The sequence below is a fragment of the Prunus avium genome, chromosome 7, assembly GCF_965620075.1.
Source record: "Prunus avium chromosome 7, drPruAviu1.hap1.1, whole genome shotgun sequence".
In the NCBI taxonomy this organism is placed as follows: Eukaryota; Viridiplantae; Streptophyta; class Magnoliopsida; order Rosales; family Rosaceae; genus Prunus; species Prunus avium.
In genome coordinates, this window is record NC_142290.1 from 3896031 (window position 1) to 3908830 (window position 12800).

Consider the following 12800-nt stretch of genomic DNA (forward strand, 5'->3'; position numbering starts at 1 on the left):
TTTCTCATTTGCTTCAACCTCGTCAGTCGCGCCTATCCCAGCCTCGTCCTCTATGCACTCATCAGCCGCTGCCTCATCAGCTACATGCTCATCAACTGTATCCATATCCAGAAAGGCGTCCAGCCCTAATTCAGCAAGTAACTTTTCTAGGCGGAACAGTTCGGCCTCTTCATCACTAATGAGACTATAGGGGCAACACCTTTCTAGCAATCCAGGTAGCCCAACTTGTAAGCATCGACCTCAGATTTTTGAGTGTCCTTCCGAAAAGCATCGAACATGCTCAACAGTTTATCGTGACTTCAAGACAAATCATCAAACTTGCGTTCAAGTTGAAGATAGTTTTTCTTTTGTTGATTAAAAGCAGCAATGGTAGAGTCAAGCTCGCCATCCTTGAAGGCAAGTGAACTCTTCAACAAAGATATCTCCTTTTTCAAGTCCAAAGTCTCTATCTCATGGCACGCCTACTCAGATGAGCAGATCAGCTAGGGTAGCATTCTTCTTCTCCAACTCTTAAAGTTGAGCAAAAGAAGGGGCAACAATAGATAAACTCTGAAGGGTCTCCGTAGCAAAGATCACCCCTTTTTTAATCAAAGAAATGGCCTCATCCCTCTGCTTCTCTGGAGTAAGGCTCGAAAACGTGCCAAGGTCACCGGCTTGATGCAAGTGATCGACCAACCCGGCACAGGCAGAAGAGCTTGACAAGAAGTTGGACTTGAGTATATTAGACACATGCACAGTCTCAGGTGGATTACATATTAGTCGATGTCACCCCCACAATTTGCAATAGTGGGAAACAATACCTATTAGTCTTATAGATGCAGTTCATGATAAGCATATGTGGAAATGCATGCAAAATCTCAATATTAATAGGGTGTGTCCAAAACAAGTTAGTTACAACATCACCAGATATCCTATGCCACTCAATATAATTGTGTTCGTACAACTTAGTAAGTAATTGTTGCATCTGTGTTCTCCCAGCATATTCTTTGGTTCTATTTCAGATCCTAGCATTGTATATTGTCTTCATAGTTGGAACATTCATTGCATCTCTATCCTTCACGGTGACCAAAATATCTCTGGGTTTCACCAAACTCTTAGACATGTCCACTAATAAGGCATTCTGCTTTTCAGAAATTCGCCCCACAAATGAATGACCTTGAAGATACTCCGAAACAGCATGGTTATGTACTTCGCAAACCACCTCCAACTTCCAATCATCCTCATCACCAATATTAACACATTTTAACAAGAATGAGCATTCACATTTCTTGGTACTAGTGTTCCTATAACACTTTTTTGTAGGACCTTAGGCCAGTTGTCTTAGTAGACTTGCAAGACCTATATTTACCACTCCTCTCACAAGCAAGTATTACTCGAGGTCTCCTCTTGCCCTCACCTCCAGCATCAGACCTTGTAATTATAATTACGATATTATTCATTTTTTCTTTTGCACGAGCCCATCTAATTAATGCATCTCTACCTTTGAATATCTACACATTAAACTCATGTTATTTGAAGTTAAAATCTGAAACATTAATGCCACGTTAATGATACTAAAAATGATTTCAAACCAAAAAAAGGATACTCAAAATGATTACCGAATAAGTTGTGAATTGATCACTATAGTCCATTACACATTCTATTCCAACATTGTTGCCTTCATTAGCGGTGTCATCTTGTTTTTGTTCATTCAATAGGAGTAAGGTCAGAATTGCTTGCATTATATTTGAGGTTGACAATAAGTTACTGAAAAAATAAATATATTTTGGGTCGTCGCCACTGAATGATAGATAGAAGTTGGTCATACGTCACCGACGCCCTTTCCAAGTTACAATGAATCTCTACCGCATCTTAAGTTAACGTCGGTCAAATACAACATAAATAGGTTTAATGTTGTAGTGGCTTGCCACCAAATTTTCCTATCACGTTCGGTATTGGTGTGCTAAAGCCTCCCTAACTTCAATCTCACCATTAATGAATAGATACTAGATATGTTTTCACCAATATAAGAGTATAAACCTTGTTAGGGTTGTAGGAACATGATTCTTTGAGAAAAAAAGTCGAATTAGAGTTGTAGGAACGTATGTGGGGTTTAGTGAGCAAATTTAATTTTTATTTTACATATTTTGTCCTTAACGGTAATTATGTACAAGAGTAAAATAGATTATTTATGTTTAATTTCCCTTTTGATTAAAGAACAAATAATGGGGTGCAAATAAAATCTCCCTTTTGATTTTCCAATTTCCCTTATTCTTTCTATTTACTCCCATTGCTCGTTTTAAATAGGGTGCATTACATGCCTCACAAAGCAAAATATCAAATATGAAAATTGGCATTTTACTATGTTGAATGCATATTGAATTCACCAACTTTATAGCTATTGCATCACTATCAAAATGTTAACAGACCAAAAATTGACTTTCACGTATGATACATCAAAATGTGGTTACAAGACCTATACCTAGCTCCTCCGCAAGCTCATCCCATACAGGAAGAAGTGTGAGTACGACAAGGAAAACTGCCACCGTAACAATTGTTTTTCTCCATGTTCCAACCTCTGTTACATCATTTAGGCAAGGTTTCTCTGGAGTCCTCTGAACATATATGATCAAAATAATATCTTGAGATGGGGTGCTTTTTCTCTTTTGATAGAAGATAGAGGATTGTTGAAACGTGAAACTGAAATATATAAATTCTTATTTGCAAACCTGGCATATGAGCACATAGAGTCCCCATGGAAGTGACAGAGGTCCGCCGAGCTGAAAGGGAGGAAAGAAAAGAGTACAACTTAGCCAAAATTTGAAGAAGTGTTATTATAGAAATGATGGGGGAATACATGAAAACAACCACAAGCTGAATTACTGATTTGATATATTGTGATGTGAGGCAAAGCGTGATAAGTTGTAAAAGTTAGACATACCACTCCCAATCCAAGCAACGTGTATGTCGTCAAGCCAAAGGCAATTAGGGCATTTTTTCCAAAAGCACCCTGCAAGTATTTTCCATAAATGTCATGCCATACACAAAATAACTGGCTTTCGCTCAAAGTAGCATTTGAAATTTTAACTTGGACAGTAGTCCGACAAATAAACACCTGTTATTCCATGTATCATGGCCAGATGTATACTTGAAGAAAGAGGGTATCAAGCAGAATTTGAGGGGAAAAAAACTAGCAAAAAAGAGAAGAAACTACTGGCTACTATAGCTGGTACTAAAATCAGTGAATATCATACAAGTGAAATAGAAACATGTTACTCAAGATATTTTTAGAAATTTTAATTTGAACACTAGTCATAGAAACCAACACCAGTTATCTTTGTATTGGGCAGTTGTATATACATTAGAAGCAGAGAGTAGGTAGAGCAACAGAAAACACATTTGTAAGCAAGATAGGAGAATAACATCTTACTATTGTAACTTCTACAAATTTCTGGTCTTGCATTGAGACACATACACAGAGAGAGAGAGAGAGCATATCAAGATTATATATATGTACTCTTTTATAAGCAACACAAGATCATTTGACATTTATAAAACTATTGTGATGAAATGCGAAGCCTTGGGGATGTCAAGATATTGCAGACGTGAGATTTTGATTGATTCTAACAGTTTATCACTTTATGAGAAGTAGTTGTTTTTCAGAAAACCCTTATTTTTGGGAAAAATGGTGGCTTGGCCTCTGCTTGTAAGGTTCAGGGTGGGAATTTAGATAGAAATTTCGTCACGAAATCGGGTGTCGGTGTCCCGAAACGTCCAGTTCGTTGAGGGCTTCGTTTGGGTTTGTCTAGGGTGTTGGCTTGTCCTGGGTTTTCTTTGTGGTCTGTGGGCGCTGGGTTGTTTTGTTTCTTAGTCTGTTTCTCTGTCTTCTGTGGATTCCTTATCCACTGCTGTATTTTGCTCCTATCTTAATACATTCGTTTCTATTCAAAAAAAAAAGAATTAGATTCTAAGAATGCCACAAATATTCCTTAGAATGGAGTCCTTATAATCCCAAGCAATCAACCGTTCCCACTAGTGTTTGCAGATGCTAGGAATGAAAATGTTTTTAACAATTTTATTTTTTGGAAGAATGCCGCAAGGATAAAGTTGTCATGATTATTTATTAAGTTAAAAAAAAATGGGAATGGAAACCTACCTCGTCCTTTGTCTCACAACTGGATTTGTACATACAACTCCAACATAAAATACATCTAAGGGGTTTCCTCAAAATTATCTACTGTAAGAATTTCCCCCATAGTAGCTTCCTGCCCCAGCCACTTTTGTGAGAACTACCAACTGCTCTTACAAGGAGAATTGTTAATCCTCCTAGCTCTTAAAGCCTGATAGTAAGACTAAAGATCAAAATGACCTACTCTTTCAGGAAGCCACGTCATCCTATTATGCTCATCTGGTCTAACATTCACAGAATATAACATATCTGAATGGAACTATCAACTACAGCTCCTAATCATTCATCAGTCTACAGATGTTTAATTCACCATAGCCACCCCTTTGACTAATCTACATAATCAGCCACCAAGCATCTTTAGTAGAAGCAATAAGGTAGATCTATGGGAAGAACAAGACTGTCCACACCAAATACTATATACCAAAATAGAATCTAGCTACCATAACTGCAGAAAGTCTACCTCATACTACTTTATAAATAAATAAATAAACCACTAAAATAAATTAAATACATATTTCATGAACTCATCATAATAAAAATCAAAAAAGGAAATTCACTGCACAACTTAACTAAGATTTCATACCCGCACCATGTTGTATCTTCATTTAACAAACCTCAAAGACATAAGTTTACCAGTTCAAAGCAAAAGGAAGGAAAAGGTCACCTGCACAGCTCTTCCACCATCAAGACACCCCACCGGAAGCATATTAAAAGCTGTTGTTGTCAACCCACACCTGTAATATTAAACTTGAGTCATACGCATGCTACGCATTACAATACAGTCATTAAGATAGTCCAGAAATAGTACATTACCAGCCAGCAATCATAAGAGGATGAATTGGAACAGTCGCAGCATGCATTGATCTGCATGTTTAGTATAGTACCATGTCAACTATGAATATGATTATTGAATCAAAAGGGTTTCGCAGGCATTGTATCTATAGAAGCCTTCTTAGCTCACATGCAAACAAGATTTTCGCTTTAATAATGCACAGAGGTAGAGGAAGGACATACGCATAACCAAGAGTAGCTCTACTGATAAGTCCAAGAAGCAAAGAACCCTGAAACAACATGCTTGGAACCTGCACTAGATCTCCTGTGGCATTGGGGTTAGATGAGAGCAGCAGACCTACTGCAAACATTGACAGTGACAATGCAGCACTAGCAAACGGGCCCGCAAGTGATATGTCGACTTTTGTGCTCCGATCAGGAAGAACGGATTTAAACTACAAAACCAGTGACTAATCAGAAGAAATTCTCTGGATCATCATTGATTACAAACAAAGGCTTAGATTCTAGAAGATGATAAGAAAAAGGGGTCTAGGTGCACAGATGACCTAGTTAAAGAAAAGGTAGCCATTAGTCTTGGTAAGACTACTGCATCAAATATGACATATCTAATCTATTTTAAAATAAAACATGGGAAAAAATAATGATTCAGAATAAAAGCCTTTTTAAGAAGCCATGTTGGGGGGAGGGGGTTGACTACAATGACATCCAGCCTGTGCCGGATGAACTAGCAAAGACCTCAACCTTGGTTACCTACATGACAAAAATTTAAGGAAAGGTCACATCTGATAATAAATTATCAAGAATCCAAAACTAGAAGGCTGATCTAAAATTGCCCTTCAACCTTGATAATATGGTTATATCAGAATTTTTCCAGCAATAATTTTATTCTCAAAAATCAAAAGGAAACTGAAAAAAACCCAAGAACCAAAAAACAGATGCAACTGGAATAGCTCCGATTACTTCTGTCTACAAGTTTCTTAAATGGATGACTCAACTAGAATAGCTGCTATACATCTTTGCATTATATTCAGGGGTCAATTTAACCTGCAGAAACCTATACCACTGATATAAGGGGTTCTTGCCTGCAAGTGATTCCCTAGTTAGTCCATTGCATACCTTTGTATTATTCGTTGCCTTTCTACCAAATATTAAGCACGCTAAATCACTTAAACCAACACCACAAATGCAGGGAAGTTCTACTCAGATTCCGTACTGAAATATTAAGGACAAGTTAAGCCACTTAACATTTACATGTTGTGAATTGCTACTTGGATAATTAGAGAGGTACCTGAGTGATTGCTCCAAAACTGCCAAGAGTAATATTAGGAATGAAGAAAGGAATGCTAAGTTTCACTCTCTTTGGGAAAGCAGCCAGAAAATGCCCAACTTCCTGCATGAGATTGCCTCTATCATGATCATATTCAAATAAGGTCAAACATAAAATCCAAATAGGAAATCACAATTCAAAGAATATGGACTAATTCATCAAAATTTAAAAAATCATTTGGAGGAGGTTAAAATACGAGTATGCCTAAAAAGAAAGAAAAAGTTAAGAAATGAATAACTTTGATTATTCTGGCATTCTCACTCAAAACATATGCAAGTCATCGTATTTCCCTTCAATTAAAATTGACACAACTTGTAGAAAAGTATCGAAAGACAGAAATAAATGTTCTTTATTAATTAATCTGAGTGGGAGCTTTCGGCTTACAAGAGTCATAATCAACAGATTTTCCAAATTACATACTCCTATCTCTTATACTTTCACTATAATTTTCGCACACACATAAGCAACTAGAAATTAATTTATAGAGTCAGACTCAGCAAGCATTCATTTAAATTCTCATATCTGAAAACTTCTGTCAATTTAAGGTTTGATGTACTTATTTTGGACAAATATGATATGTTTGAGAATGAGAGCCATTAATTGCAAACAGCAGAACAAAAGGGATAATAACCAATTTCATTTCTTCATAATAGCATATGATTAAGATCATCAGACTAAGTCAACTGGAACAATAAGCATGTTCTTTTTCTTCACAAGCATCAAATCTCACATTAAAGATCTCTTATGTATGGGCATAACAGATGGCCTTAAAGATCCTACTAGATGAACAAGAAAGATCTGTAGTTTTTTTTTAATTGAAATGGAAATGAAAAACTTGACTAAAGAGCACAGTGCAAGAGCAAGATAATTCACTTACATGAAATAGCAAAACCCCCAGAACACCATATGCTAGGGGCAAAGCCGAGTCTACAAAGGGGAATAGCAACTCCATATCTGGTGGGTCAATGGCATTTGGATCTGTGAAGTATTTCACCACCTCTGGTGGAAGTCTATTTATCTGTTTAAGAAAATGCATGAAAATAACTCTAACTATGAGAAAGAAATCTGTTGATGGACCATTTATGACATCATGAAATACAAAATTAAAAAAAGGGAAGTGTGTTGGCGTACCTGAGATGCAATTCCTAACTCTACAGATGATCCAATTGTTAGAAGGAATAACAAGAAAGCAATTACATATTGCCAAAGTGTTGTTGGCCCTGGTTCTGAGACCTCTTTCCGCAGCAACCCAAAGCTAACGCGCGGCCCACCACGTGGATCTAGATCTTCTGCATTGGGCTCCTCCACCATAAAAAGGTTGTACTTATTACCTGTGACCTCAACCAGTAGACTCTGGAATTTGGCAAAGACCTCTTCTCTCTTTCCCCTCAAATTCCCGAGGAAGAGAATACCCTCACCAAGGTCTCCAAAAGGCTCCTCTTTGGTCACCCAAAAGGTAGAATAACCAAAAAGCTTTTCCTTAATCAGCTTTACATCAGCAGGATCAACCTTCTCGGGCCCAAGGAGTTCCATCAGTTTGAAAGAGTCAACTTGGAAATTATTGTAAGCGGGTCCAAGTGGTGATATAGTTGGTGGCTGAAGAACACATTGACACATTAGACAACGAGAGACAGTGTTATGTTATTATGTTAGATGCATGCCATTCAAGGTAAGACAACATATATTGTGCGTGAGTGTCTGCATATAATTCATGAAGCATCCATTGCGGATTTTACCAAATCAGCAACAATTGATGAGCTGCAGTCCATCTCATTTGTTTTTCCTTTGACACTGAGCCCTCAACCGTTGGAGACATTCGACGGCTGACAGGTAAGTCTGGATTTTAACTAAATCCGGAAGTCCAGATGAGATAACTATTGTTTCTACATATACATGCATTTAAAACAGAAATAGGAAGCTTATTCAACACCAAGTTCTTAAAACAATCCAACAAAACACTAACAGAGAATATGAACTTAAATGCATCCTCAAGTGAGGCAGCTAAAACTCATAATTGGATTGCTAGCATTTTTGGTTTCTACTATTATAAAGGTCATACCGTCATCAACTGCCAGTCCCACATAACCTTCACTGACTAATATGGTAAATTCTACAAATATGGAACCGTATATTCCTTTTTAAAGAACCCAGAACTGGATTTTGATGGCTATACCAATTTCTTTATTTCTTTTATAAAAAGAAGTCAAATTAAATACTTAAACTCAAACTTCAATTGTCGGTAACCAAACTGAGAGAACAACAAACTAATGCAAAACCAGCATGTAAATTGTAATGAAATTACACAAATGGATATATATAAAATAAAAATAAAACCCATGTCTCAAAGTTAAGCAATGTACCCTGGAAGAAACCGATGGAGGGTCAGAGTCATAGTCGTTCGTGCGTGTATCTTCGGCCACTTCTGGCGTTGAAGCCGTTGTTGTCGTCGTCGTCGTCGTCGTAGCCGGGTCAGTTGTTGACTTATTACTACTGCCGCTGCTACTGCTCTCTCCTTCATTGTTACCGTTATCACTAGAGCTATAACATTTAAGCCTACGAAAACTCCTACGCGGGAACCAAACTCTATCGCTCTGTATGCTTCTTCTGCACAAGAAGCATGAACTCTTGGGCTTCTTGGGTAATCTGAAATTCGGAATTTGACGGGATTTGACAGTGAAATTGAAATCCAGGGTGCTCAAAGTGCAGGTAGTGAGCGTTCCCATTCAACTCAATCGCAAACCTTGAATTTAATAACAAGACCACAAAATTACAACATCATCTGTCTGGAATTTGCAATAGCAGAGCAGGAGGGAGGAGAGCGCTGCACTCTTCAGCTCGTTCGTTTTGGTGCGGCTGAATAAGTGAATATCCAAATGACGTCTGGAAAATATCCGTTTTTAAATTTTGTTTTTTCCCTATCTTTTTTAAAGGTGAGATTTCTCGTCTTTTCTTTTTCTTTTAAAAAAAATCTTTTCTTTTTCCTCTCTTTAAGATTGTACGGAAAATGAAAGTATTATTAAAATACTAACTTTTATGCACGCACTTCCATACTTGTGAGAGGCTTTTTTTCCAAAAAAATTAAATTTATTTTAGAATTAAAAAAGATAATGGGTAGTTGTGTTCCATAAAAATAAGATCTATTATCTGATTTTTATTTTTATTTTAATTTTTTTTAATATGAAAAAGTGTGAATTTACCTTATTATCCTCATTTAATTAATAATTTCAATTTTTAATGTTTGCATTAACCAATGACATTTTCTGGTATTTTGAATGTTTCACCATTCTCTGCCTTTTGCTGTATATATATAGGTATATACGAATGCATATAATACAAATATTAGACGGGAAAATGCTAACTAAGGTTATATTGTATTGTTGAAGTTTATTTAATGCCATCAATGCTCCAAATATACCTAGAAAGCATATAATAACCTACATTCCCATTCTCCTGGACCGTGTGGTACAAGGAAACTATGGTGTAATAACCCGATCCTAAATTAATATATAATTATTGAAATATTCAAGTAAAATACAATTTTACCCCGAGAGTATTTTAATGGGCTTGAAGTTGACTTTTTGTTCGGGCAAGATTTTGGGGATTTGGGTGGTACCGTTGCGTTGGGCTCGTCGATACGAGTTCGTAGACAGGTGGCACGCCCGATTCTGAGTTGTAACAAACGCACACAGTTTTGAAAACCCAAAGGACGTATTGGTCATTTTGAAAATTGTTAAAAAACCCTAAATACCCTACCCTTTCCCCTAGCGCTCGAGTCAGACCCCCCCACCCCCCCCCCCCCCTTAATTCTCTCTCCTCTCTCTCTCTCTCTCCTCCCGACGGCGTCACCTCTTCTCATTGTCGATTCTTCGTCGTCCGACCATCTTAGGTCATGGCACCAGTCCCAAATTTTCTTGTAGTGCAGTTGCATGAATACTGATTTCAAAGCTTGTGATTTTTCAAGAGCCACTACAAGACTAATGGCCTAGTCCCTAGTAGAGTCACCATTTATGTTGGGGTCTTTTTCCGTCGGATGGCTCGTCCAGGCTTGTTGATTCTCGGCCCGCCATAGAGTGGTGGATCAAGCATTCGTTGCCCCTTTTTCTGAGTTAGCGAGGACTAGGCCCAAAGCATCCCGAGGGAGAAGCAAGTCCCAGGGGAGTACTCTGTTCTTCTTCTAGCGGCTGCGTGTTTGGTGCTGATGTTTCTAGCAGCTTGACGAAGAGTTGAAGATGACTTGCTAATGTTTCCGACAGCTTGACGAAGAGTTAAAGATGACTTGCTGATGTTGATATGAGATTATATGAGCTTGGCATGAGAGCTTGGAGTGTGGGAGCTAAAGATCCACAAGTTTAGCAAATGAGAATGCATGTGCTTGGCTTGGTGTTGGATATGCTTGAGTTTGGGTGTTGATAATTTGTTGTTTGTGGCTATGGTGTTTATAGCTTGGAATGAAGGGAAAGCTTAGAGTTATGCTTGGTGAGGCTTTATGGATTTAAGAGTTTCAAGAGAAGGATAATGGGAGGAAAAGCTTGAGGTTTGAAGGCTATGGTGTTTATAGCTTGGAAGGAAGGAACGTGGTTTGATGGTTGTTGGGGTGCTTGAGCAACCAAGAGGTGTTGGTCGATGGCTGTTGGGATGCTTGCAGCAGTCAAAGGATGAAGGTTGATGGTTGGGATGGCCGCTGGAATGCTTGCAGCAGTTGGAAGGAGGAAGGAAGATGAGTTCTCATGGTTGCTGAGAAGCTTGCAACCACCAAGAGAGACTAATTTTGCCCAGCAAATGCCTCCCAATTTATAAAGGGTGAGGGTTTTCCTTTATTTCCAATAGGCAAAGAGAGGTGCTGGAACCAGCCTATTTCCAATGGGTAAAAGGGAGCGTTGGGGCATGCTATTTTCCAGCAGGCGAAGCTAGGTACCATAAACTGATTATTTCCTATGGGTAAAAGGAAGCGCTAGAAATGGCTTGTTTCCAGCGGGTAATAGGGAGTGCTGGAAAAGGCTTGTTTCCAACGGGTAAAGCTAGGCATTTGGAAAATGGCTATTTCCTATGGGTAAAAGGAAGTGCTTGAAAAATATCTCATTTGCTCACCCAAATTGGAGAACTAAGTAATGGGCTTGGACTTTGGTGCTCCCAAGTAACTAGCCCAAAGTCTCCATTATCCAAGAGCTTCCGTGGGCCTTGTGGACCTCCGTCACCTTCCACACCCCAATTCCTCGTGCATGCCCCGTAAACCACATGATTTGGGTTCATGTGAGCTTGATAGGTGATTGACATATGAAAAATGTATTATTGGCCCCGCATGGCATGGACACTATTATTTATTTAATGAATTAATTCACAAAATACAGCTTAGATTAACGCATGACCAATATTTTATGTTATTTTGGGCTTTAAATGTCTTTGGGCTTCTCGTGACTTTTTTGGGCCTCAACAACACCCATGTGCCGCCAGTGCGTGGGCACTGTTTGGGTGTCCCTCCTAGTCTAAAAATTATCCTCATGTCGTCCCGAGCATGACAGTATGCTCGGATTTTATTTTGGCTACTGTTTGATTGTCGAGCGGATATCGCATATTAGGCGTTATCCAGATTTGATATGTTCGGACCGTTGGATTGACTTCATTTTCAAATATGTTGATCTAGGCACATCTAGGATCGTATAGGAATTCGCGGATCGAGAATCGGAGTCCCGGATACTCCGATTCAATAATTCAAAGTTTAGATCGTGCAATCATGAGCGATCCGACCGTTTGACTCAGACCAAACTAGCAAGACATGTTTATTAAACCTTGTTGAACCCATAGAAACTTTCGGATCGAAAATCGGAGGTCGGGAGCCCCGCAGGCCCGGTTGACCCAATTTAGAAAGTTTGACCACTCAGTTGACCAAGAGTCACCCGAGGTAGTTTCATCCTTCAAGAAGCGTAAGAACAACTTTATAAACGAGGCTTGACTGTTTTGGGAATTATTATTTTTTATGGCTGGATGTTAAGATTTGTATTCTAGTATTTCTGGTATTCCTGATGTTATTTTTGATATTTGAAGTTGTGCATGATTAGAGTGATGGAATCTCTTGGAATTATTTATTTATTTAGTTATTTATTTATATATCTACTTATCTGTTTATTATTATTATTGAGGTATCGGATTGAGTGTTAGTGGATGATTTATTGCTTATGAGTTTTAATGTAATCGCTTTTACTTTCTAAGGATATTATACTATGCCTAATTGTGTAAAGCTGGGAACAACGTATTAATTGGTTTGGAGCGGGCGAGAGATTAATTAAATAACTTATTATACGTTTATATTTAATATATATACTCAGTGGCTTGAAAGTGATGAATCATGGATACTAGTTCTTAACAGAATGTGGTATATATATATATATTAATTGTAGTTGAGAACTGGTTTATGGAAAGTTGATATAAGAGTTGGAAAAATGGATTTGCGGAATAAAGGATGGTTATGAATAATCTCATAATATGGTTTTCAAACCCCCCACGGGAGTACCCCCC

At 38.1% G+C, this 12800-nt stretch overlaps 1 protein-coding gene across 1 annotated transcript; it reads right to left on the reverse strand.

Annotated features, from left to right (window-relative positions):
• Window positions 1–2314: 2314 nt before the first annotated feature.
• EGY1 (Peptidase M50 family protein) lies at window positions 2315–9179 on the reverse strand. Its single transcript, XM_021959636.2, has 10 exons — window positions 8648–9179; window positions 7419–7883; window positions 7165–7305; window positions 6249–6350; window positions 5183–5394; window positions 4982–5032; window positions 4833–4902; window positions 2921–2989; window positions 2709–2759; window positions 2315–2594 (listed from the first exon to the last, which is right to left on the reverse strand). Exons 1-10 carry the CDS (start codon window positions 9008–9010, stop codon window positions 2436–2438), a joined length of 1683 nt encoding a protein of 560 aa, XP_021815328.1. The 5' UTR covers window positions 9011–9179; the 3' UTR covers window positions 2315–2435.
• Window positions 9180–12800: the final 3621 nt, after the last annotated feature.

Coding starts and splice junctions, on each gene's coding strand:
- EGY1 (XM_021959636.2), bottom strand. CDS start 9,010: ATGGGAACGCTCACTACCTGCACTTTGAGCACCCTGGATTTCAATTTC. Junction 7,884..8,647: donor CTCCATCGGTTTCTTCCAGG/GTACATTGCTTA, acceptor TGTGTTCTTCAG/CCACCAACTATATCACCACT. Junction 7,306..7,418: donor AGTTAGGAATTGCATCTCAG/GTACGCCAACAC, acceptor TTTCTTAAACAG/ATAAATAGACTTCCACCAGA.